This window comes from Boleophthalmus pectinirostris, unplaced genomic scaffold (genome assembly GCF_026225935.1).
Source record: "Boleophthalmus pectinirostris isolate CB_2022bp ecotype Guang Dong unplaced genomic scaffold, ASM2622593v1 HiC_scaffold_23, whole genome shotgun sequence".
In the NCBI taxonomy this organism is placed as follows: Eukaryota; Metazoa; Chordata; class Actinopteri; order Gobiiformes; family Gobiidae; genus Boleophthalmus; species Boleophthalmus pectinirostris.
This window is the reverse complement of record NW_026571207.1, coordinates 9,087,324-9,115,303: the sequence shown is the minus strand read 5'-3', so window position 1 is coordinate 9,115,303 and position 27,980 is coordinate 9,087,324. Positions and strand designations below refer to the sequence as shown.

The 27,980-nt window shown below is 39.4% G+C and overlaps 1 protein-coding gene across 1 annotated transcript; it reads left to right on the top strand.

Moving 5' to 3' along the window:
• The first annotated feature begins 3,006 nt into the window (after positions 1-3,006).
• Positions 3,007-27,980, top strand: gpm6aa (glycoprotein M6Aa). Its single transcript, XM_020917644.2, has 7 exons — positions 3,007-3,075; positions 19,919-20,111; positions 21,045-21,201; positions 22,316-22,469; positions 24,214-24,290; positions 26,502-26,567; positions 27,828-27,980. Exons 1-7 carry the CDS (start codon positions 3,039-3,041, stop codon positions 27,978-27,980), a joined length of 837 nt encoding a protein of 278 aa, XP_020773303.1. The 5' UTR covers positions 3,007-3,038.

Below are 27,980 nucleotides of genomic sequence, written 5' to 3'. Positions count from 1 at the left end.
TTAATATTACTCAAGTAGTGAGCTAATTATTCAGGTCACTGCTTTGGTCTTCTACTTGAGTCAAATTAAGAGTGTAAAAAAAAGTATTACAGTATAACCAGTGTTGGGAAGGTTACTTTTAAAATGTATTCCCCTACAGATTACAGATTACATACGCCAAAATGTAGTTTGTAACGAAATCCATTAAATAATCTGTAATCTCTAATCCGTAATCTGAATACTTTGGATTACTTGCTTTGCTGTAGAGAAGCAAAGATGAGGATATTGTAACATAAGTCTGCTAAAAGACAATAAAAAAGCCCAGTCTTTACTTAACCATATTAAAAATATTATTGATAGAAGAGAAGGAGGAGACATGGTCCGCACAGTATGGTTTAGTCCTGTTAAATCTTGTTTTAGACCTGGTTTAATCTTGGTTTAGTTCTGGTTTAGTCCTGGTTTAATCCTGGTTTAGTCCTGGGTTTAGTCCTGGTTATCTCCGCCAAGGAGGTGATGTTTTTGCCGGCGTTTGTTTGTTTGTTTGTTTGTCTGTTAGCAACATAACTCAAAAAGTTATGGACCGATTTTGATGAAATGTTCAGGATTTGTTGGAAATGTGAAAAGGAAGAACTGATTTCATTTTGGGGGTGATCCGGAAGAAATCCTGGATTCTGGATCACTTTGAAATTTTTGTTAACATTGTGGTAAATGGGACCAAACAATTTGTTTCTCAATATCTCGGTTAATTATCGACCAAACCCCATGAAATTTGACTCAGGGATGGACAATGGGATCCTCGTTCATATTCCAAAGGCTGATCCAGATCTGATCCAGAAGACTGATTTTATCGCAATTTATATAAAAAATGGGGGTAGTCTCTGAGTGCTTTTCTAGTTTAGACCTGGTTTAGTGATGGTTTAGTCCTGGTTTTAGACCTGGTTTAGACCTGGTTTTAGTCCTGGTTTTAGTCCTGGTTTTAGTCCTGGTTTAGTCCTGGGTTTAGACCTGGTTTAGAACTGGTGTGGACCTGGTTTTAGACATGGGTTTAGACCTGGTTTTAGACCTGGTTTAGACCTGGTTTAGTGTCCGGTAATGAATGGAATTACCGGGAAAAAAAAAGCTAATACCCCGAAATGTGAAAACAGGAAAATACCGCCTTGTAAATCATTTATTTCAACAAAGTAACTGTAATCCAATTACCACTCATTGAAACAGTAACTATAACTGAATACAGTTACTCATAATTTGTACTCTGATTACGTAACTCCGGTACATGTAATCTGTTACTCCCCAACACTGAGTATAACATAGCTGCAATGGCGTCTCTAACTACCACCAGTCCCTCACACATCACCTTGATACTGATATAATTAGGGTGCTTTGTGTGTTATTTTTGTAAACTTTTTAAAAAAAATGTATTATTATACCAACATGCAAAGACAATAGGAAAAAAACGTAGGACATACATGTATACAATCATGACAAAGACAATAACAATACATTACAATTACATTACACATACACATTGTAGTGACTTTTTGTCCAAAAAAAGTAACAAAAAAGAAGCGTGGGCAAACTCAGAACTAAACATAACTCAAATAATCACCTTTGGGCACCATGGGTATGTGGTTTACGCAGTACAAATCAATGTCCATGACTAGAGATGATTTTCCAAGATTTATTTTCCAGTTTTTTGGCAAGCAACAAGGAATACATGTTTAAGGCGACTCCTGCTGCCTCTCCTCCTGACTGGTAAAAAACCATAGGCCCACCCAGGTGCACTCTGGTCCATGTGTACCACCCTCCTTTATCCCCTAGGTGACCCAAATTAAACCAAAAACAAAAAAGAGGTGCTAACGTAAATAATACCAACTTAGACTAAGAAATGAGTAAGAATAATATTAACATAGCAAAAATATATTATACAAATGAACAAAACTAAATTAGTAAACTAACTAAACAAACAAAAATAATAAACAAATTTTAGAATCAACAAAATAAGCAAATAGCTCCTACACACATATTCATACATTCACACCTGTACACACATGAATATAGTTGTGTGTGCATACATACACATACACATACACACACACACACACACACACACACACACACACACACACACACACACACACACACACACACACACACACACACACACACACATACTTGGCAAAAAAGAAATGCAAGTTTTTGTTATTATTGTGGTGATTCAAAATTGCCCCTAACAGTACATGTTGGGCCTATTACTGTATTCAAAGAAGGAACACGATCTCTGGACATTTTTTAGAAAACCACGTCACTTTATAATATACTTTTCTATGTCATACACCAAACTCTACCAAGACTTAGTTCATTAACATTTTGGTAAATACCCCTACACTTGATCTAATCCAGAAACTGCATTCCCATGATACGTATTCAATAACCGCCGCATCACCGAATCACTGTGACTAACCCGATTAGGACAATCCCATTTTACAATCAGATGCTAGCCGCCTTTTTTTTTTTTTTTTTTTTGGCTTGACTTGATGCAGTGAAGAAGGAGACGCTGCCGTGAGGAGGGGGCGTGGGTTGAACCATTTTGGCCGTGTCCGTGGGGGGTTTGCGTGGGTAATTTTCCAATAATATGCAATCTATTCAATCAATTACAAGCAAGCTTTTTTCGAGTTACAGTTTTCAGCTTCAATGTAAGATAGATTTTTTTTTTTTCTTTGCTTGCCTAGACGTACGCGACCCCTTTTGTTGAATAAATGCACTGGTCCTTGCTCCTTCCCCCCTTTCTCTCTCTGCCTCCCTCCTCCCCTTCTCTCTCCTCCTCTGTGGTTCTTTCAGCACTTGCACTCGCCAGGAGCTTTCAATGGACAGAACCACAAAGGCTTAAGGAGAGAGAGAGAGAGAGAGAGAGAGATCCATCCATCGCTTCCACTGGCTTGTCACGAAGCTACGGCGATCCATCTGAGCTACATTTGAGAGGGAATACCCAGAAAGTAGACTACTTCCTGGATTTTAAAATATAAATTTGGTTGTGTAATCGTCTAAGCACAAAATCCACAATGGAAGAAGATCTGGATGAGGGGCAAAGCCAGAAAGGTAATTTTTTTTTTTTCAGTCATAGATTTTTGAAATAATGGGAAATAAATCAACATGCAAAAATGTTAAATTTTCTATTCTGATGTTTGGGTGAACTTGGTTTTACTAAGGCTTAGACCTGCTTGTAATAGCTGCTTGTTGAAATGAACAGAGCAAAACAGAAACACAACAATGGGGGAGATATTAATTAATTATTCATTACATCTATTTAACTACAATGCACTTTTATTGATGATTTTGCATGTTAACATATTTTTAACGTCATGTGGTACATCTAAGAAACTGCTTTCTTATAATGATTTCAGCTAAATTATGATTATTATTAGCTTTTTTTTTTTTCCTTTTTACATTTTTTTGAGACAACACATCAGTTATGTCTTTTTCTGCATAATATTTCAGGTTGTTTGGTCGGAAGATTGTTCACAGCGCATTTGGCAAGCTCCGTGTTGTTTGTATGGGAGCAGCAGCTGTTGTATGGGGTCCCTTTGTCTGACACGAGGGTGTGTTTGGGTTGGGTGTGTGGGGGGGGCCGAGGGGGCTGAGAGCGGAGAGGGGGGTGCACCTTTCCGCAGACGGCCAGACGAGTCTTTGTTCGGATCTGGTGTTGTTGGTCCTGACAGCTGAGAGAGAGCGAGGGACTGTGAAGATGCGGGTGGAAGCGGAGAGGCCATTTTTAAAGGGAAAGACTGGGAGTGGTCTAGTGAGATAAAGTGAGATGAAGTGAGATGTTAAGTAGTGTTGTTGATGGAACAAGACACTACAGGTGAATGTGGAGGATTTGGGTTGCTATACCTTGAAAAACATTTTTGCTGTGGCCTCTACACAGCTTTCCCTGGTGGCCTATCTTAATGCCATACTGTGACACATTCAAGCAGGTGGTCATGAAGAAAAGTTAAAGAGTCTACCATTAACCAAACGCTTTAAACCTACCTGCAGCAATGTTTCAGCTTTGAAAACAATGCAACTTCACAGCTATTCACCCCTTCCCTATTCACCTTTGACTCAATTGCTGGATTTGCTGAAGATGAGCAGGCAGAAGTGTCCTGCTTAACCCTTTCAGACCAACAGTATCATATACGATACCTGGGAATCTGTTTTATATAGTCGTGCACAACTTTCCAATCATAAGATATACAAACTTACTTTTTTCCGGTTCGCAAAAACCCCAGAAGTGCGAGTCCGGGTACTGGCCAATCAGCGAAGAGCCATACATTCAGTGCTGGCAACGATTCCCGAGATCGAGGATTTAAAGCTGGAACAAAGAGAATCTTTAGTGAATTTTATCAAGGGGAAAGACGTTATTGCCCTTCTTCCTACACCTATACCAGTTAGCCCCATTAGCGCCTACCGTCTAGTGAACAAATTCTAATGCTGAGAGGTCAGACAGTTTCTATGAAGTGAAACTGGCTGATGAATCAGGCTAGGGACTTACGGCTTTCCAAGCATATTTCCGACATTATCCTACGTCTCACACACACGCTGCATGAGGACGTAGGGAAAACAAGTGTCCAATAGGAACTTTGTTTTCCACCAAACTTATGCGCTCCATCCATTTTGATAGGCCCAGACTTTGTCAAAGAGCGTAGTGTGTCAAAATGTTCGACTGCTCTGAGCGTCTGTGTTCGTAACAATTGAAAAAGCCATTTTAAGTGCAGTTATTTCTCAAATAAATGTCAAATTATGCATCATGGTCTGTGTAAAAAGGTCATGTCAGTCAGAATGTCCAAATCCAAATGTAATAAACACCATGGAAATGCAGGAAGTGAAGTGGCTCTGTGCCCTGGACCTGACACGAGCTGCTTCCTTGACTGGAACGAGTAAAGTAATGAGGCAATTGCACTTTTTTGTTTTTATTTTGAGGCAGTAAGGATATTTTTAGTTTACTTTCTTAGTTTACTTGATATTTTACACTTTTGTAGCTAAGGGCCTAAATGAAGCAATTTTTATGTCCAAAAAATGTTGATGCATGTTTGCCGTGTGTTTTGTGTAAAAGAGTATGGATTTTATTTTCCGTTTTTTTATTTTTTTTTATTTGTATTTCTGGTCCTATAGCTTTTATTACAGCCATATGACACAACTACAGCATGCAGATTGTGAAATAACAGGTTGTACTGAAAAAAGGATGTATAACAGTTCATTAGGGGGTAAAAGGGGGAGTTTTAAATGCAAAATATAGGAAAAAAAATCCAGGTGAGGACAAACGTATTAAAATTGCTCTTAGGTCCGGAAGGGTTATGGATTGAATGGTTGTATGAATTGCCAGTAGTGAGAATTAAACCAGCAACCTTAAAGATGATGAAGTGAAAGCACTACTAGGTTAGAAATGTGTAGACTTATGTGCTTGTGATGCCATATGAACTCCATCAGTTGCCAGTATTTACCTCTGGAGACAGGGTGGACTTCCTCTGTTTGTGTTAGCCGTAGCCGTGCTAATGCGCAGCCCACATGCACTCACGTCGTTGCCATGGCGCTGGTGAAGTGGAGTCGCTATGTTTTTGGCTCCTCCGTCCTCCGCTGTGGATGACATTTGACTAGAACAGTGTGCCCATGAGAGGGGAGGCCTGCAGTGAAGAAAGCACATAAGATTTCACAGTCATCACCTGCACTGTCTGTGTTAGGGCATCTGCATGCAACACCTACAAAATTATAGTTTATTTTGATTGAAATAGAGAAACACTGATGAACAATAGCATTTTTAGATTGAGTTAAGGTACAGGTTTCAGCAGGGAAATGAGACAATGCCAGAATAAACTGACAGTGGGTGCATTTAAATGGGTGCAACCACTTTACTCTTCCATAAAGATTCATTATTTAACAAGCCTCAAATTCTGCACCCCCTGGCCTAAGCGAGGCCCGACAGTACAGCATTTAGACATGAAGGTCACACACATAAATAGGCTTACAACATATTGCTGTATAGTGGTGTAATCCCCCATTCTTCCAGGAGTGGTCCATGGTAGAAAAGGTTTCAGAAGTTTGGACAAGATTGCTGTTTGATCTGCAAAATCTGCATTTTGTAATAATAGTTCACAAGGCCACAAAGGGCTGTGTGCTATTGGTTCTTTTGAATTTCAATGAAAAACAAAAAAATTATAAAATGGGAAAACAGTTTGTTATTTTATTATTCCATTTTAGTGTCAAACAAAAAAAAAAAGTCGGCCTCTATTTCCAGTATTTAATTTAAAGTTAATTTCAAAAAACACCAATCAAAACAGTGTCGGTGCCTATTTCAATTTTGATATTTTATTCTCTCTGGTTTATTTGTACTGGAAGTTCTGCTCCTAGAAGGACTTAAAATAAAAAATCTTTGCAGCTTTGTGCACAAACATATCCTCTTCTTTTATAGCGACGTATTTACTTTTGCGTCTTAGAAAGTGATAGTTGAACTCCATGACGAGAAACAGGAATATACAGGCTATAAACTTTGTTCATTGGCACCACAGAACTATAATAAAAAAAAGTCTTTATTATAGATCCACAGTTGACACTGAATTCACATGCGGTGCTCTAAGCAGCAGAACTTAAAATATCTAAATTAAAATAGACACTAAGATTGGTGTAATTTGAAACTTTAAATTAAATATTGGAAACAGAGGTTGAAATCTGTGTTTCGTTCTTAATTGAGATTCAAAAGAACGAATGGTACACGGACCTACAACAAATTGTCAATTTATTGTTATTGGCTGGATAACATTACAAACAAGCAGAAGGTGTTTGTGAGGGTCTTTAGGGTCGGTTTGAAAACATATTTTTGCTTAGTTATTAAAGGTCATCACATGCTTGTAATCGAAATGTTGTTTTGATTACAACAACCCGTACATGGAGAATAGAAAGCTTTGGATCCAGCACCTAAAAACTGATATTAAAAAATGTCCCATCGCTTGAAGTCCTCTGAGCAAGTCCTTTGAGCAAAGAAAAAAAATGCGATACAGAGGCTTTGACAGTGAATTATACATTATACAAATATACTCCTTGTATATAAAGAAAATGCTAGAGAATATTGCATTATATCTCCTCTCCACAGCCATTTCTAGGTGTGTACTTTTCTACCCCTTGCACTTAAATAGAGACATGAGACCAGGCCTGGCGCTAACACACATGCTCACCCAACTGAGAGAGGCAGCCATGCAAACTGGGCTCCTCCATTAGAACGCCTCTCATTCACTGCGCCTTCGGACAGGGCCCTCTTTGGTCCTGCTCAAGAAGAAGAAGAAGAAGAAGACGCCTTTCTGTAAACAAAGAAGAGAAGTATAAAGAGAAGGCTTAGATATGTATTTATAGCAGAGTATTTTTAGAGATGATGTCACTGTTTTTGTCACGTGACTTGGTAAATCTGAATATAAAAAGGGGGAGGGCATTAACTGGCTGAGTAAAAGACAAACTAAAATGGCTGCAGAGAATAGGAATGCAATTAGAGATGTCAAAATTATTTGGTTAATTGCGATTAGATAGATTTTTGATGCTTTGAACCATGTTATACTGTTGTTCCTTCATCAAAAATATACCTGGAGATGTTTTAGATGTCATCCATGCATGTCTGACTCATTTTTTGATCTCTCCTGGGCCCTATTCAAACCCTCCTTATGGTTGTAAGCTGTAAGATTCTGTGCCCACAAACCTGTCACCCATGCTCCCACACGACAATTCTCCATAAATGTACAAAAATGTTACACAAAACCGCACACGGCAACTTGACAAACCTGATGCGATGTGCAGTAGTTTCATTCGCAAGATGCAAAGAGAGGGGGGACTGGGAACTTTAAAAATGGAAGTGAAACATACAAAACATGATAATACGTTGTTTTCAGCGGACATGTGATATTCTAAAACAATAAAAGGTAATATGGTGATGTAAATATGTTACGTGTTAGCAGTTAATACCTCACACAGGGCTCCCACTCTTTTTCACTGACAAAATTTCAAAACTGTTCCATGACTTTTCCATGACCTAAAGTGAATTTTCCATGATTTTACAGCACCTACGTATAGAATTTATCAGACTTTTAGGGCTAAATATGAAATGTTAACCCTTTCCACTCACCTTATGGTTTGGTTTTATAGTTTTTTAACATTCTAAACACTGTCAGTGCATTTATTGTCGTCTCTTTAAAATAAAAGGCGATTACGTTTGGAAATAATCATAATAGCTGAATGATAACTTCACAAAACGCTGTAGTTGTGTTGCGTGAACAAAACAAAACATTCACTGAATTTACAAAATCCCATTACTTTTCCAGGCCTGGGGACATTTTCAATTTCCATTACTTTTCCAGGATTTCCATGTCCGTAGGAACCCTGCCCATAGAAGTAAAACACCCCCTCTTTAATCTACTATGTGAAGTGCTTTCATAAAGGTGTGTTAAGAATTGGCAATTGATTTGTGCAATTTTTCTTCTAACAACAATTGTAACACTCAAATTAGATAGTGTGACATATTTAATTTCAGTTTCTATTATTGGGTCAATAAAAATGAGCGATTTATATTCACATCATTGAAGAAAAGTCACTGGTCAGTATGTGTAATTATGTGTTTAACTAGTCAAGCCTAATAAGAAATAAATCGCATAGTGATAGACGAAGACATGGTCCCATTGTGTAAAACTAAAGGCTTCCAAGAAAAAATAATAATAGAGGATTGAAAAATAGCACAAGTTTCTGACAAATTAGGGAATAGAGATGCCATGTTTGAGAAGGCACGTGCTACAAATAGACTGTGATTGGTTCTTCACAAAAACTTGAATTACTTGTATCACTTTTGAGTCTCTCATGTATTCTAACAAAAAAACTAGATGGGATGGCTTGCCTGCCTATTTATACAAAGTTTCTACTAACTAGCTGTGGATAAAAAGTGGCTGCTGCTCTGCCTTTTGAGAACAGCATAGCAAATTCATGAGTAATTTGACACTGATTTGCTCATGAACTGCAGTTCAACAGCTTGTTCAAAGGCTTGCATCAGACATAGCTTGTATATTCGTATCGTCTCAGTTCCGGTGGGAGCTGTGATTCCCAGACTGTCCTCAGACCCTGACATGATATTTCATCAGATTTATGGTTAAATGAAGCATGTAGCAGAACGCTCAACTCTTTAATAGGGTCACTGATCACATAGTCCATCAGAGGACAATCTGACAGCTTGTATTGGGCACACGGGGTACAGCTGAAAGGAGTAAATATAACAAAACAATATATGATCGTGAAATAGCATGGGTCAGTTGTACAGACACTTCCTAGTTCGCATTTAAAAGCTGCTACTGTAGAAGACTGCAAACTATTTTCCACACTATATTTAGAACATTTTGCGTGCTAATTTGACCGATTTTACCGATTACCAGTCAAAAGTTTGGACCACATCTTCTCATCCAATGTTTTTTTTGTTTTTTTTTATATTTACGACTTTCTACATTTTATACACACAGAAGACATTTAATACCTGACGCAAGATATTATATATTATTTAAGTAAGAAAAATTAATACCTTTATTTTCATATTTTTAATAAATTCCTCAAACTTTTGGCCTTCTCTCAGTGAGACTTATGATGAAGCCTCCTGAAATGGTTTTCACTTCACATCTGTGCCTTGTCAGTCCAGAAATAGAACAGATTAGGAGTTATTCAGATAACTAACTTAATAACAGGAAAGTTGCACTGCGCACCCTCCCAGTTACTGTGAAGCCTGTTCTCCATCCCTGCTTTCTGCCAGTCCCTCACAAGTTTCTCGCTCACTCCAAACTTGCTTTCTGCTGCTCGATTACCATTTTTGGATGAATATTTCACTACTTGCAGCAGGACAGAGGCTCTTTCTGCAGGTGACATGCGCAGTAGAGTGAAGTGACAGTGGTACAGGAGTAATAGGAGTAGCAAATACTGACACACAAGCCTAGAGCGCCCTCTCATGGCTGTCAGTTTTAATATATAAGTTACACCGGAGTAGAAGTCGCAGGAGCACCCAAACCGTGAAAAAAAGTGTGACTTATAGTCGCTAAAAATATGCTACATATAATATGTGTTCATTTATGATTGATAATTTCAGTGAGAGTCTATCATGTAAATAGTGATGGGAAAAAATGGGAAAAGTGTGTCCATACTTTTGACTGGTAGTGATTATGCCAGATGCCCTTCCTGTCATAAACTCTCCACACATGCAAAATCATGGAAGGTGTTTTGGGAAAGAGCTGAACGTTTTATCCTACAGTCATACAGCGAATGCTTACTGATCATACAGACGGACATAAACGGAATAAAATAACAGCTTTGTCAGTTTGTCTTCATTAGGCTAATTGTTATACACAAGAAAAAGATTCATGATTCTGCAAGATAAAAGGTAGCTGTACATGAGGTTGGTTGACTGACACATCTAATGAGCTCAGTGTTTTGCCCTGCGTGTAGACTGTAAGCAGCGTCAGTGTGTCAGTGAGTACTCTAGCACACTCACTCACAGCTCTGCCCTGTAGTGAGGTGGTAACTCTGTGGTTACTCAGATGAACAGGTGGCTGCAAACGTCAAGTGTCCTCACACAAACTGGATTTGTCGTCAAGAGCACGAGGGATCTACAGATAAACAAGACAGTAACATTTCAGGGATTTAAGGGCCCATATTAAGATATTTTCTGATCGTGTTGGTTTTTGGAGTTGTATTTTGTTTCATTCGCACATCATATTTAAGACACAAACCCTGCATATTTAGACTTTCAAACGGAAAACACTCTCGTTCTCAACACTCTCAATTGTCATGCGATAATGGCGGAATTGTGATTTTAAACTCCACACACCTTCACTACAGTAGAATCATTTGGATGATTTCAGCTTTGGAATTGCCAAACCCCACTGAACAAAAGGTAAAGGGTAGCTGTTAACTTGAAAACCGCAACATCATGACATCACTAGGTGGAACAGAGCATTTTAGGCTGTAAAAAGAGTAATGCAGGATTACTCAAACATGTCTGAATGAAACAAAACACAACACAACTACAGGTTTACTTTTGAGGAGGTTACATTAAAGCATGACTTAAAGCTCACAAGAGTCAGTGTAGTGAATATCTGATCTGATCTGAGTCATCCATGTAGGTTAAGAGCAAAGAAGGATGATTTGGTTCAACAACTATTTACAATCAATACATTTAGACACTAACAAAGTAACTTATTCAGTTCTGATTCCTTACAAAGAGCTATTTGCATGATTTGAAAAAGTATTAAGTCTAAAACATTTTCGCTATGAGCAAGACTAAAGAAAATCTAGTCAAGACCAAATCAGGTGAACTAATAGAAAACCTACTGATTTGTGACATTGGTGGAGTGGGATACTTTAGCCAGGCTGGCGCCACCTAGTGCCTCCGCTAAATTTCATTTCTCTCCAGCGACGAAGTCAGGAATCGGTTTGCAAGAACATCGGAAGTTGAAGAGCTGTGAAACCATGACGTCAAACTCAAGCGCCTGTCTGGGTCCCTTTTGTGGTACAACACAACAGTAAACAAAGCGGTCGAGATGGATGTAGACGAATACAGACATTCTGTGTTGGCAACGATTCCCGAGATCGAGGATTTAAAGCCAAAACAAAGAGAATGTTTGGTGAATTTTATCAAGATGTTACTGCCCTTCATCCTACCGGGATTTTGCACATTACATACGTCACGACCAAATAGCAGCGATTGGTTAAATAAAAAAAGTCCGTGCCTACCGTCGAGCGAACAAATCCTAATGTTGAGAGGTCAGACGGTTTCCACGAAGAAATCCAAAGAAATCCCAACCAAAGAATCACCCACACTACCTACTTGGATATGCTGCACTAGTCTTTATTGTCCCTGTGAGGAGGTAATTCATACTTGCATTTGCCCCATCATTCACTGCTTTTGGAGATCTTCAAAAGGAGATCTTCAGCTAGATCTGATCTAGGTTTGGCCAGGATTATCTTTAGCTGAAGATTTACCTATTGTGTATAGTTACGGTACATTAATGTGTGAAATCGAAGCCTCAGCAGGAAATTCACCCAGTCACCCAGAGGACCAGCTCCACACTGAGAGGCCCCAAATGGTCTGGTAATTGAGTCCCAGACCTTCTTGCTGTGAAGCGAGAATACTACTCACTCAGCCACTAACATAGACTGTGTAAAGAGGTGGACTAAGGGAGCGTGATATCACCCATAGCATCCAGCTCCAGTCAAATGAAGCTTACCAAGGCTTGCAGTTATATGAGAGAATTTGGAACAAAATAAAAATAAAATATAGCAAAATAAAAACACCAGGATCACGTAGAGCAGCTTAATATTAACAATTTCGGATCAAAATGAGGAGACAGCAGTAGTTACAGAGAGAGGGATGATGATTTTTCAATACAACGTGATTCAGAGCTGATGGAGTCGATGGAGCCAGAAGAGTGCCCATGCTCACTTCCTGTTTGGAACATGTCCATTTATATTATACAGTCTGTGGTTGCTTATAAATGCTCAGGGGGAAATCCAGCAGTCCTCCAGTTCCAAAGCTTAACCTTCTAAACAACAGCTTTTTATAACACTAAGAAAAAATATTGTCTTGCAGCAGATACAGTATTTGTAAATTTAAATTAAATAACCTTAATCTAGGCATTACACTTACATCCAAGACAAAAATAAGTATGCTAAGTCATGTAAAAATGTAAAATTTACTTAAAAATTAACAATCAAAATCAACACAGAGATCACAAGATACCACATAAAAATAATTAATCAAAATCTAGCCAGTACTTTTCATGTTACCAAGTCGTGATTCAGTGATTGGGTAGTGTTATGTTTTATTCCAAACCTGCTCTTTCCAGCCCAGAAGAAGACCGGCACTTCCTCCAATTGTAGTTCTGAAAGTAGTTGGGGCTTTCAGTGGGAAACGTCAGAGGCCAGGCGTATTGTTCTCCCACAGCCCTGGAGAGATAAGAGCTGAAAATATGCATTAGCTCAACACAATCAGAATTATCCATGTGACCCTAGCACTGCATTTCAATGAACGGATTATGTAATATCCATACTGCAAGAAACCTCATATATAGGAGCACTCAGGGTCTTCAAGCCAAGTTCAAGATCAGTTTAATGCCATACTGTGGAACATTCAAGGCAAAGCAAAAGTATGGAGACAGGCAGGTGGCAGACCCTCCACTAGAGAAGTTACAAAGTGCACTATTGGTTTATTAAAGTGGGATTAAACACCTAAAATCCATCCACAACCGCATCGCTGAAGAGGGAGCGCCACCACACGCCACCCCAGACACCTGGCTTTATCAGGGAGGTCAGGCGTGATGTCACATAGCCACACCGTGACGTTACCTTTAAAAAACAAAACAAAACAAAAAAATTTTAATAAAACTCACAACTCAGTACAAACATAAATGCGCCATCCAAGTAAAAATCTGTAATATTTTATGTTTTTTTACTCAAAATGATGCGGAATCATGTTATTAACATTCATATTAACACTCAGTCCTAGTTAAGTCCTATGTTAGTCCTCCTGGTTCAGTCCTGGGACCAGACGCAGGTCACTATAGGACAGTACTGCAGATATCATGAGCCTATGCAGGTTGTTCTCACCGTTGCCAATAGCTCCGGTTTGACATTTAAGTTGTAGCTATTTCATATTTATAATTTTTTTTATATCTCACGTCGGGAGAAGTGAGTGGACGGCGTACCCCCATACACCCCTGCACCTGAAATTGCCGTGGTCACTGGAGGCAGCACACACACCGTTTTTGACTGTTTTTGACCAGGAAGCTGCAAATTGTCCTAATTTGTTCTAAAATTGACACAAAAAGGAAGAGTAGAGAGAATCCTATTACTTACTGTATATACACAAAAAAGTCTTAGAGTTAAGTTTCATTTCGCCATGTGCTGGTCCTGATTTAGTCTTTGTTAAATTTGGTAGAATGACTATATTTCTGTAAGTAAGTCAATGTAATTCTTTAAAAAAAAAATCTATCTTTCATCTTCTTTTCCAGTTTTTCATATTAAAAAAAAAAAAAAAACAGGTTGAGAAAGGTCCTCTATAAAGCGCTTTGATTGTCCCTCTTTGTCTCATGAGTAAATTTCCCGAACCTCCCCCCTCTCCTTTCTCCTGTGAACTTCTCAGAGCCAAAGGACGTCCTGGTTGTCTCATCTCCCTGCGGGGTGTTCTGACTAACTATTGTCCCAGTGAATTTGTTGACATACAGTAAAGTGGGTCAGGGCTCTCGTACCGGAGATTTGGCGCTGCTGTTGTCATGGTAACGGCGCCCGGTTGATTAAACATGTGCAGAGGAGTAGACGGGGGCTCGTCCCGGCTCCGGGGGTAAAGCGCTGCACATTAGACACAGGAGAGAGCGGAGGCATGTAAGTCGCACACTGGCACATAACCAAGACCTACCGCACCCCTCCCCTGCCCGTACGAGAGCACTCAGACTGCCCCACCCCCACAGCTCTGCAGCAGCCAGATGATTGCCACGATTATAGCGCACTTGCTGCTTGCCAAACTTAAAGCCTCACAAAGTTCGATTTCGGTCAAAAAACATAGATTAAAAAAACCCAAAACATTTATTACAGGTGCTTACTAAACACCTTCAATAATATGCATTCTTACTGGTAGAGGGGCTTGCTTCTCCACAGATCTGACCTGTGACTTGGTCTGGAGGAGGGTACACCACCTGCTCTTAGCTTCATGGAGAATGTTCCAAAGTTTTGCTTTAACTTTCCATTTCCTTGGAGTCATGCAAATTGCTTGTCAGTAGGGATGTAACGATATCCAAATCTCACGGTACGATATTATCACGATATTCATCTCACAGTACGAATATTTATTGCCATATTTTGGAGAGGCTGTAGACTTTTTTGCTTTTAAAATACCTTGACAAGATTTTGATGTGAATTATTTCCATCATAATCCCAAGAATTCAAGTAAAAAACATATATCTTCATGTTGTCTGCGCTTGAAATGAATCATGGGATATGTAGTTTCCGATGTTCCATAAGCTGTTACTACCATAAAACCATGCATTTAAGCAAAGGAACGTGTAATTTGATATATTGTGACAGTCCACAATGTTATTGTGAGACTTTTGACGATACGGTATCACGATATTTCAGTTATTGTTACATCCCCACTTGTCAGTCAGTAGATATGTGCACGGTACTGCTCTAAAGTAATTGCAAAACTCATTATAATCATTTAAATGTCTTACAGATTTTCCCTCATCCAAAATATATATACAGAATTGTGTTGTGTTTCTATCAAAATCCTGCAAATTTAGCCTGTCTCCCTCTGTAGGACCTAGAACAGTGGCAATAAGTCAATTAGTAAGCATCTGTTATGATCAATTTCTGCGCTAAACTTGCATTAACTCATTAAGATAATTTACTGCATTAACAGTATAGAACAGAAGGCCATACATTTTGTTTTATTTTAGTGGAAAACAGTGAGGGGGGAGGAAGGTGGTCTAGAGCTATGAGGAACAATGTGTTTGGTCTAACAGGTATCCACACTTCAAATTCTGCCCCTTGTAATCAGTTTTCTAATCACACCTGGCTGTAATCCAGACAGTCCTGTGTGATGTTACGTAGTACTTGGAACTGCAGTAGTCACTGGAATCAGGACACATTTATTGACACAAAGCTGCAAATTTATAGCCTGACTCAGCATTAAGATCCGTTCGCTCGACGGTAGGCGGGTACTTGTTTTATTTAACCAATCGCTGCCATTTGGTTGTGATGTATGTAATGAGCCAAACCCCGTAAGAAAAAGGGCAATAATCTTTCCCCTTGATAAAATTCACCAAACATTCTCTTTGTTCCGACTTTAAATCCTTGATCTCAGGAACTGTCAACACAGAATGTATGGGGTCTCGGGGTCGCAAACCGTCTAGTGTATTCCGATTCTTGACCTAGTCGCCGGAGAGAAATGAAATTGAGCGGAGGCACTAGGTGGCGCCAGCCTGGCTAGCAAATTTACCTGTTTGCACTAAAATTGCCAAAAAAGACTAAATTGTAAATATGTAAATGTGTTAGTGATGGTGAAGAGAAGACGGATAGACTGAGATGGTTAATGGATAGTGGAAATGGAGGAGGTTGAGGTCAGAGGATGCACTTTATAGAGAGAAGCAGGGGAGAGAAAGTGCATTTATGAATGACTTGAGATGCAGTTGGTTGAGAGACAAAGACCGACAGTGACAGACAGGAAATAAAGTTAGCAAATTTACAAATCTGTGAGTAAAAATGATACATATTAAGAGTTTTTTAGCTCTTAATCTGATTTGTCAAGCGATCACAAAGTCAGTTGGATGTGCCCTAGTGGTCCAGTGGTGCTAAATCTGCTTTGACCTGGTCTCCAGTATCAGGAGCGGTTCAGGAGAGGTTCATACTGGTTGCAGAGGAGCACATGAATAATAAAAGTGCTGTCTTGTACTGGGCTACAGTGTGCTGCTGCTGAATTATGGACCTGTTAAACTTCCATCTACAGTCACAACAGAGACGGGCAGGGGCGGGTCAGCTGGTCTCCACAATTCTGTAAACATGAAAGTTAGTTAGTCTTTTCAAAGGATCTGTTTCATTTCAATCAAGTAGTGGGCCTTTAATCCATTTGTCAGATCACAGACTTCACAGCACAGGAGCACAACACATTATTAAACATGGCGTGCTAATAATGACTGAGCTAAAGTCATTTGTAATTAGAGATAACTCAACTGGCAACTGCTACTGGAAGAAATACGGCCACATCTGGTTAAGTTCTGCTATGAGACAGACCTGATATGAACCTGCCCTTGTCCTTGTTGTCATGAAAGCTGCCTGAAGAGTAACTTCTATCAACAAGCATCAGATAGCACAGTCTCCAGGTGGCTCGAAAGTCTGACCAGACAACACATCTTACCTATTAGCAGTGTTTGGATTCTGTATTTTGTTACAGAATACTGCCTACCTGCATTAAAATGTGAAGTGCTCCACGGTATGGGCCAATCAGAGTAACTACTGTATTGTGAATACTTTATGTCACATTATATATTATAATGTCAAACTGCTACTTTTAACAGCTTTTGTTGCATAAGTTGCTTTGTATTTATTTATCACTGATTATTCATCACCCGTTTAGGTTGTGCACCAAGTTATATTTCAGAACTTTTAACCCCGTACGAGCCTCCCGCAGCCTTACATCCTCAGGCAGGTCCTTGTTCGCTGTTCCAAAGTCCAGGCTCCGGACAAAGGGTGATCAAGTCTTTTCAGTCCAGGCGCATCGGCTTTGGAACGACCTACCTGAGGAGATAAGTCTTGCACCATCAGTATCATCTTTTAAATCACTTCTTTAAGACTCATTTTTATCGGTTGGCCTTCCTTTAACTGGTTTTAGTTTGTTTTTATTCCTTATTTATTTTTATTCTATTTCTTTTTTATAATTTATTGGATTGTTTGCATCATTGTGTTTTTGTATGCTTCCTGTGTGTTATTTTTATGCTTTTTGTATGGTTTTTTGTATTGCTCTTTGCTGCTTGTACAGCACTTTGTAAACCTTGTTTTTAAAAGTGCTTTATAAATAAAGCTTTATTATTATTATTAGAGAAGGAAAAATCTCAAATGCACTCACCATAAGGGCAGTGTTTTCCATTTTTCTCACCAAGCGCTGTGCAGTTTGAAGTCTAACGTGGATGATCAAAGACCACCATGTATTCCTCAGATTTTAGGAGTAAGAGTAACTGTACCAGAATACAGCCAGGCAGCCAAAATGATTTTTTCAGTACATGCATTTAACTACTTCCCAACGCTGTCCATTTAACAAGTGATTTACCCAGGCCTAATGGAAAAAAACACTTATGGTGCCTCTTTGCTCCACTCTGTGCTCACGGACTGTGACAAAGAGTAATTTTAGCTATTTCAGTGTGTGCAGACTAGCCCGCACACAAACTCACAGTGCGCAGGCAGACAGTGTGTGCATGACATCACTGTGAATGTGGAGGATGGGGAGGGTGGGTAGCTGTTTGGTATTCCAGTCAGGAGCCCATCGGAGGAGCACCGCAGCATCAACAGCCCCATCATTATAGTGCGGTGTGCAAATGAAAGGGGTCAGATAAGAGCAGAGAGAATGGTGTTGACACATGCTGCTTAATAAACCATCAGAAACATCTCATCTGTCTTATTCGCATTAAACTCAACGCTGTTCTAAACCGCTTTGTTATGGGCACAAGTAGAACAAAGCGTGAGGTCTTCATTCTGATCAGATATACAGTGGATACAACGTTATAATGGCTGTGCATGGAGATCTCACAGATATGATTTCAATGCAGTTTTACAATTTTAGATGTAATTGCTCTGCCTGGAATGTTCCTTTGTATGGCATTAAAATTATCTAGCGCCCTTGAGATAAGCAGGTGACGCCTACAGGTCAAATTACAGGTCAAATCTGTGGAAAGGCTCGTCGCTCAAGAAGGCATCTTTTTTATGCATTTTTGGAGCAATAAAACACCTGTAATGTAGATAAGTTTAAAGTCATACTGTAACATTCTAGACAAAGTAATAAGATCCCCATAGAGGAATCAGATGGTGCATATTCCACCACATAATTTAATAATGGACTCATTTAATTTGTGCAATATGAAGAAAGGTTTTTAACAGGAGCTAACAGGCGAGCACACATTACAACAGTTTTATTTTCACTGCACTGGCTTCCTGTTAAATTCCGTGTTGATTCTAAAATCTTGGTTTTAACTTACAGAGCTTTAAATGGACAGGCGCCCCAGTACATCAGTGACTTACTGCGCCCCTACCCCTCAGGCTGCACCCTCCGGTCCTTTGGCCATGGCCTCTTGATGGTCCCAAAGACCTGATTTAAAACTCAAAGCTTCCTCTTCTGTGTAGCTGTTGTCAGACACTCAGCTTCAGTACCAGTTAGAATTATTCCGGCCTTTCTGAATCCTGCCCGGATGGTTTCGGTTGTCATTAAAGTCCAGGCTTTGTCGATTCATCCAGTGACTTCCAGGAAAGTTGTATGGTGCACCTACCCGGTTGCCGTGAAGGTGTGTTCTCTATCCCCACTTTCCCCCACAAGTTTCTCGCTCATTCCAAACTTTCTTTCTGCTGCTCGATTACTGTTTTCGGCTGCATATTTCACTATTTGCAGCAGAACCAAGGCTTATTCTACAGGATGCATGCGCAGTAGAGTGTGAAGTGACAGTGGTACAGGAGTAATAGATACTGACACACAAGCCTAGAGCGCCCTCTCGCAGCTGTCAGTCTGAAAATTTGAATATATAAGTCGCACCAGAGTATAAGTCACAGGACCACCACCAAACCATGAAAAAAGTGCAACTTATAGTCCGAAAAATACGGTATATGTTGTGTATTGCACTCTGTAAAGCACTTTGATTTTTTATCTGTGAAAGGTGCTATATAAATAAAGGCTTACTTAATGCTTCAATGGGGTGACATTAAGCCTACAGCCAAACTCAATATGTGGAGATGGGTGTTGCACTGGTTGTCGCAATCGCAGCAGCATTGAAGAGGATGGATTTTGCTATGGAGACAATAAAGTTCAACAAATCAAGGGAGTGTTAACCGACGTCAAATATTCATCTTAAAAACCACTGATTATGTCAAAATCTTGTCATGTCTCATTCTCATCGGACCACAGACTGGATCTCGATGGCCTCCCTGATCCAACAGTGGTACTTGTTGATCTCTGTGAGCATTGTCCCAATCCATGTGACGGTTTTCCCTCTTGCAGTGGTCTGAGATTGCAGACTTTAGCTGGTCTTGGTGGGTTCGGGCGCATATTTTGGTTGTTTCTTTTTAACATTCGTTGAACATCTGAATACGTATGAAGTATGAAATAAACAGAGATCTCGCCATAACCTCCTGTTTCTTCCGTGGTGTGTTTTAGGATGCCTGGAGTGCTGTCTGAAATGCCTGGGCGGTATCCCGTACCCGTCCCTGATAGCCACCATCCTGCTGTACGCCGGAGTGGCCCTGTTCTGTGGCTGCGGACACGAGGCTCTCACTGGCACTGTCACCATCCTGCAGAACTACTTCGAGGTGGTGAGGAGCCCTGTGGAGGCACTGGACGTCTTCACCATGTAAGTCCAACATCTCAAGGTGCAACCAGGTAAAAGAGGCAAAGAGAAATGTTTGGTGGTTGAGAGTCTGCCAGGTAGAAGTGTCATGTCAGCGGAAGAGAGTGACGGAGTGGTTTGGAAAACAATTTCTCAAAATCCTTGACACTGGTGGGAGGAGATGGAGAGGCTGTGGACTGGTTGGGCTGCAGCGGTAGAAATGGGCGTAAAAAAAAATTGTTATTTATACACTAGAAATGTAACATATCCAATGTACTGTACTGTACTGTGATATCTAAATCTCTCGATACGGTATTTTCACGGTATACATCCCACATTACGATATTTATTGCGATATTTTGTAGACGCCAACAAAATTGTGAAAATGCAAGACTTTTGTTCTGTCATAAACCAAAGAATTAAGATTTAAACATGCTAAAAAATTATGATTCTGATTATTGTTTGTATTACTTTTCATGTAGTCTGCATTGTAACAGAGCAAAGGATCATGGTATATGTACTTCATTCAGTTTTTTTTTTTTAGCTATTACTGCACCAAAACAATGAATTTATGCAAAGAGACTTGTAATTTGATACATATTGTGATGGTCTTTTGATGATGCAATATTTCAGTTATTGTTACACCCCTGTTATACACTGATATAAATCAGTGTGACATATCAACATCGTCATAAAAAATAATAAAATGTCATAGTGTATTGCACTAGACTTGCCTATTTTGAAACTGGTTTCAAAGATATTCTTCGCTACTTGGGGTTTTTATTTTCAAAGTGCAAGTTGTTAAATCAGCTAACATTGTTTAATTTTGATAACAGACATCGCTCTGAATCAAGATTTTTGTATTAAGATTCATGACAAAACCAGTTATTTACACCCCGACATGATTATTTGTAGCGTAGGCTTTATATAGTAAATGGTTTCCTTATGCTCCCACAGGATCGACATAATTAAGTACGTGATCTATGGCATTGCTTCTGCGTTCTTCGTCTATGGCATCCTGCTGATGGTGGAGGGCTTCTTCACTAGTGGGGCCATCAAAGACCTGTACGGAGACTTCAAGATCACCACCTGCGGACGATGTGTCAGTGCCTGGGTGAGTATTTGCTCCACATCTTCTGTATAAGAATCCATTAGCTGGTGTTTATGTAAGGACAAAACATTCTTAAGTCCGAAGTTTAAAAAATGTTGGAGGGCAAGAAATCGATGGGAGATTTTGCTTAGACTCAAAGCCCTTAAGTTTTGACTTAGTTAGCCGGGTTACATGAAACAGCAGAAAGTGTTACGTCTCATCTCAGAACAAATCAAAAGTAAGGGAGTTATGAATATAATTTATATCTGGATATTTTTGGTCATATTTCTGTAGTTACTAGATCTATCCACAAATGAAGAAGAAAACAGTGCCATTTTTGAACCCCAAAGATGTGATCGTTGTCAAGTGAAATGACATTAGGCCAACAAAATATTTGGCTTTCTGACACCACCAGATCTAAAGCAAAACTAAAACAGGATCATATCAGGTCAAAATTAGGACTAAAACTGGTATAAATTATAACATCTGAATAAATTATGCTCTATATCAGTGTTTCCCAAAGACTGGGTTGCAACCCTCAGGTGGCTCGCAAGAGATTTTTTTTTGGCTCGCCTTGTCACGAACTGCATGTCAGTCTGCAATATACAGGGCTACATTTAATGTCCAAATAGGTGACTTATGGATCCTTTTATTGCTGCTTCAATGACAGCTGTTCATTGTTTAAAACTTAAGTAATACTGATTGTTCAGAGAGACATGATCACACAGTCCACAATAAAATATCCTCATAAATGTTGAATAATGGTCAAATCCACCTTTAATTTGTGATTGACGAATAATGTCTATGGAGTTGGGTTGCGAAGGTTGGTGACTTTTAAAATATGGGTCCCTAGAAAAAAAAAAATTGGGAAACACTGTTCAATATTATGTATATATTAGAACTGCGGAGGACCTGACTCTGATGTCACTAGAAGCAGTCCGCGTACCATTTATAGTACCCATACACACTCCTTTAAGCCACAAACTTAATATGACAATTTTGTGAAGCCAATGTCTACCAAATAATGATTAGGTTCAATATTTTTGCATCATTAAACAGGAACACAACCTATTTCCTACCAACCACAGCTCAGGTTTAGCACGTATAATGTCTAAAAGTTGTTGCTGTGCTCCTGTAGTTCATCATGCTGACCTACATCTTCATGCTGGCCTGGCTCGGGGTCACAGCCTTCACCTCCATCCCCGTCTTCATCTACTTCAACATCTGGAACATCTGCCAGAACGCAACGTCTCTGGAGGGGGCCAGCCTGTGCTTAGACCCACGCCAGTATGGTGAGTGAACCTGACCTTCATGGAGATTTTATCCATGTTTTGATGTAGTATCTTCATCAAAACTTACCTGTGTGAGGGCTTTCAGTGTGGAGTTGTGTCTGGATGGTTTCCTCCTCCTGATTATCCTTTCCTGTAAATAAGAGCCAGCAGTAGAGCACTATAGAGCACTGTCTGGAATGTTCCACAGTATGGCATTTAACATTTATCTCACATTATTTGATTACAGCTGTTTTATTGCTGAAAAATAGCTTGCAAAACTTTAAAGGGCCCGTCTCATGCAAAATAACTCGTTTCACATTGAGCATTGCATATCTTCTGCACATAGACAAGCACAATTTGGGTTTTGGAACATCCATTACACAATAGTTATGAAATCTTACTGATTTCTTGGAGACAGTCACAGACCAGGAACTATGAAAGACCTGCTATTGCTGATCCCCCCCGCCCGTCCTGAGAAAACACAGGCTCCGCCCTCCAAACGTGACGTAGGCTCTGAGTGAGCCGCCCTTCCTCCGCCCATCTCAGGGAGGGAGGGGGAGACAGGCCTGCACCCTGATAGCGGTAGGAATAAACTTTTATTAATTGTGGCGATACAGCGTGTTCAGTCGCATGTGTTGGGCCCGGAATTGGACGAGGACTTTGAGGTACACGAAGCGCAAGCACCGTGTTGGTATCAGCTGAACATTACTAATTGGTAAAGTGTTAATAAACGCTAGAAGATTAACTTATTATATCATGTACACTGTAGTGTAGAACAATTAGGCGGGTGGAGGGAGGGTGGAGGCAGGGTGGAGAGGGGGAGGGGTCGGATGCGAAGTGCTTTCTGCTACATAAAATGAGTCATAGGTGTAGCTGGCCACGTCATCATTGTAGCAGGCTTTTGTTCGTTGTGATGTGGGAGGGTGGCAGAAATATGCTGCAATTTGTTAAAAAATCAATCTAAAAACCACACCGACATATACAAGGTCCACACCTCACTCTTAGAAGGTAAAAAGCTCTGAAAAGTTGATTTTGCATGAGAAGGGCCCTTTAATACTCACTGTGAGCAAACATCTTCATGCCATTAACACGAGAAACCTTTTAAACACAGGTCAAAAGGTCTCTCTTGTGAACAACCCATGAATTTTCAGGAGGCCAATCTATGTGTAAATACAACTAACCACAACGAGAATTATTAAAGTGGGACTAAACTAAACAACTAAACTCCTCCCACAACCACATTTCAAAGGACAGCGTCTGAACATACAAGGAAAAGTATGATTTTTTCAGGCATCCGTGCTTCAAACTTGCAATCAGGAACAACTAGCTTTAATCAAGGCAGTGCTGCATGATGGCACATAGTACTTGAGATTGCACTGGCCATTGGAGGCAGCACATGACCTGCAAATGTAAAACTGACAAAAAACAAACACACCAATTTGGAACAATGTCCAAATCATCGTTTATTTCGTGTTTAGTTCCACTTTCAATATATTCAATTTAATATGTTAGTATAAAGTTATTTAATAAAGCAGACAAAATTCAGTCTGTCTATGGAAGAGTCTTCATTACAGAACCCAGCAGCAGTGAATAATAATGCGTGTAGTGTTCATTAGCCCCTGTCCGTCACTCCGAGTCTCTCCTATTGCAATGCTAATCCTGACATTTGCTCTGCCACACCACACACACCAGCGCCGGTCTATTCTCCATACTCCTCCTGTGTCAGTACCTTCTAATGATGGTCTCAAAATGCCTCATCTTTCAGGTATCGTGCCCATCGCTGAGGCCAAAACTGTGTGCGCCGGCTCTGAGAAGTTTTACAGGATGTGTGAATCCAACGAGGTAAGAGCCTGCGTCAAAAGATACAGTATGAACCAAAGAAAATATAATGAAAAGCACTGTTCTTAAAATATGTTTTGCTTACATAAACAGGGTATCCCCGGGTTTGACTACCCCAAATTTAAGACTTTTTAAAGACCTTTTTAAGACCACTTAAATGAAAATTAAGACCAACTTTGCACACATTATGCAGACGAAAAACACCATGTCTAATTCTAATAATGACCAACCAACTAAAGGTACTATATCTAGAATCTAAGGCTACGTTTAAGTGATGACGGTCTGAACAGAAGAGACAAAAGTGTTGTAGCGTCTTCACTTTTTAGTCTGTGTTTAGACGAGCGTTTTCGGGAGGAAATCTGCGTGCATACAGTGATGCAAAAGTGTGTGGAATTGGATTGGGTGTGCGTGTCAGGCGGCTCGGTGATGACGCTAGGTGGTGATGTATGTGACGTAAACGCGTACGTGACGTGAGCAGATCTGACCAGAGTTTTGCGTCTTGGGCAGCATAGAGGGAATTGATTGTTTACTCATTGCCGCCGGCGCCAAAAAACAAAGTATTGTTTGTACATACTCCAAATTGGACGTTCATTCAGGTTACGTTGTTTCACGTTGTTTTTTTCCTCCCTCCATTTAACATCGCACTGATTGAGTAAACAAAAAAACAGGCAAATGAAATTTAAGATCTTTGTGAAAAAAATAAGACTTGGACAACATAATTTAAGACTTTTTAAGGCCTTAATTTAAGAACATGAAATTTAAAACCTTTTTAAGACTTTTAAGACCCTGCGGCTCCACTGATAAATATAGAGATTGGCTGTTTTTTTTTCATGGCTGATGCTGATACTGATTGTTAAGAATCTAGTGTAGGGGTCTCTGACCTTTTTTTTTTTCTGTTGAGCTACCTTTACAAAAAAAAAATGCACACAGTCACAAGAAACCGAGCATAGGAAAGTCTTAGATGAGGTACAGTTAGATCCCCATAAAACACAAACCTTTATCCATGTATTAGTGCACAAAGTTAGGCATCAAAATTTCCAATGGCAGTTCATCAAATTTTTGTCATTCAGTACAATATGTATAATTCAGAAATCCTTTAGCGAGATACTTGTGAGGAGGTGGAGAGCTACTGGTAATTCCTGAGCTACAGGTTGGAGACCTCTGATCTATAGAAACCAATGGCTGATAAACTCTGCCGATAGTTTTGGGTCGATACTTAAGGCAAATTTGAATTATTTTCCTCAAATTATGTAATTTAAATTAACTAAAAAACAGACTCTCTTAGGGAACTGTATGTTTTTATGTTATTTTTTATTTTTTCATAAACATGAGATATACATGTATGTTCAAGCTTTTACTGATAACAATTGTAATGATGATACATTGGACATGGTGGTCAAGTTATTTATGTTATAATTTGGTGTTTTGGTTCTCAAGAAAGCATAACAAGCCTCACATCAGTTTCTCATTTAGGTTTGTATTTTAACAGCACTGGCTATAGAGTTCCTTTAATAATATACACTACTGGTCAAAGATTTTAAAACACCACACTTTTTTTTCCAGTTTTTTTATGTTTACTGTTGGCCAAAACGTAGTCGTCAACTTTTGATTCATCAAAGTGTCCACCTTCGGCAGATGTAACAGCTGAACGCACTCATGGCTCGTTCTTTTTACAATAGAAATCAAATAATTCTTCAGAAAGTTCTTCCCAAGTCTGTTGCAGAACTTTCCATAAATGTGTGACCCTTGTAAGTTGCTTCTTTCACTCTTCTGTCCAGTTCCTCCAAAATCAGCTCGGTGGGGTTTAAGTCTGGAGACTGTGCTGGACACTCAAGTTGTTTTCAAGCTCACCATCTTGTTCTTTTTTCCTGAGGTAGTTTTGGCAGAACTTGGACTTGTGTTTTGTATCTTTTTTTAACCTCTGGCTTTTCATTTCTTACCTTTGTACCATTCCAAGCTCTTCACTGGACTTGCACAACTTGAATTGCAATAAATAACTGGAAAAATGAGGGTGTTCTAAAACTTTTGACCAGTAAATATTTATATTATTATATTTTGTGTACATTAACATAACACGGCATCTGTGAGAATGTATTACAACAATTACAACGTTTATCATGAACTTTATTGGATATATTTTCAGCTAATTATATGGCACTGTTTTTTTTTTTAAGGTTAAACAAACTAAAAAACATATATATTCGTCTTTTTCAGCTGGACATGACTTTTCACCTGTTCATCTGTGCACTGGCTGGAGCTGGAGCCGCTGTCATCGCTATGGTAACGCTCATTAACACTACTGTACTGTATTTACATGTCCGCACACAAGATAGCATTTTGGTGCAGTAAACAGACTAGATTTATCTCCCTTAGTTGTGTTTTTTTTTTTTTTTTTTTGGAGAAGGGGCGGGCCTGTCTCTGCATCGGTCGCCATGGAAACAGGCAGAAGAAAGCCTGGGAGTGTTGCAAAGATCACTCAGTAATTTGTGAGGAGCCATTTTCCCTGACACAGACAGCAGTTGTTCTTTATAGCAGACTCAACAGCCGCTGTATAATTCATTAGGGCGAGCTTGTCGTAAAATAACTCATCCGTCTGAGCAGATTTCAGATATTATGAGCCTAAAAAGAAGCAGTGTATTCCAGTATTGCATTCATCGCCTCCTTTATGGCGTCTAACAAACAAGATCAAATGGTAAGTGGTGTCTTAGCCTAAAGCAGAATGCATTAAGAACTGCCATTGAATTCAAGCAGACACACAGTTTGATGCTGCCACCTGCTGGACACATAAGGGTGTTACAAAGTATAAAGTAACGCCCTTATGTGTAAAATATGGAAACTTCATGTGGAGCTTTGGAAAACGTAGTAGACAATCAGATGAGACAGTGAATGGACTATTAACATTTTGGTGATAAGTGATTTCAGTGATATGCTGTGAGTTAAATAATGCTCAATAGAGATGCAAAGATAGGGCTAACAATTTTAGTTAACAGATTTAAATTTTTTATGACTGTGCTTCCGGTGTTGGGTGAATCTAAGTAGGCATTTATTTTAAGATGCATAATTTTAAAATAGTCTCTGGCTGTACCCTTAGTTAGTATGTGGGAATATGTCACTATCTTACATTTTATTGTATTTAGGGCTCAAGATTTGATTAATAAATGATGCATCCATGGATCAAATGCTCTTTTGTTATTTATTAATAACCACTGATTCAGAGTGCTTCACTCATTATTTGATCCTGGTTTGAGGCCAGTTCTAATCGTGTCTTGGCTTGGCCCTGTTCTAGTATTTGAGGTGTTTGGTGTTCGAGAGTGAGCACACAAGGAGTGGTGAAATTGCTGTTTAAAAACTAAATGAAATACAATATTTTACAATACAATATATTTTACAGTTTTTTTTTTTAAATATTAAATTTAGAAATGTTCTTTTTAGTAGCAATGTTACTTGAGTCATAGATAGACATACATAGTCTCACATGTATTTAATATGCTTACTAAAACTTGGCATTTTATTCCTAATAAGACCTGTGCTGTGTTACAGATCCACTATCTGATGGTGCTCTCTGCTAACTGGGCGTATGTCAAGGACGCGTGCCGGATGCAGAAGTACGAGGACATCAAGTCCAAAGAGGAGCAGGAGCTGCACGACATCCACTCCACGCGCTCCAAAGAACGCCTCAACGCCTACACATAA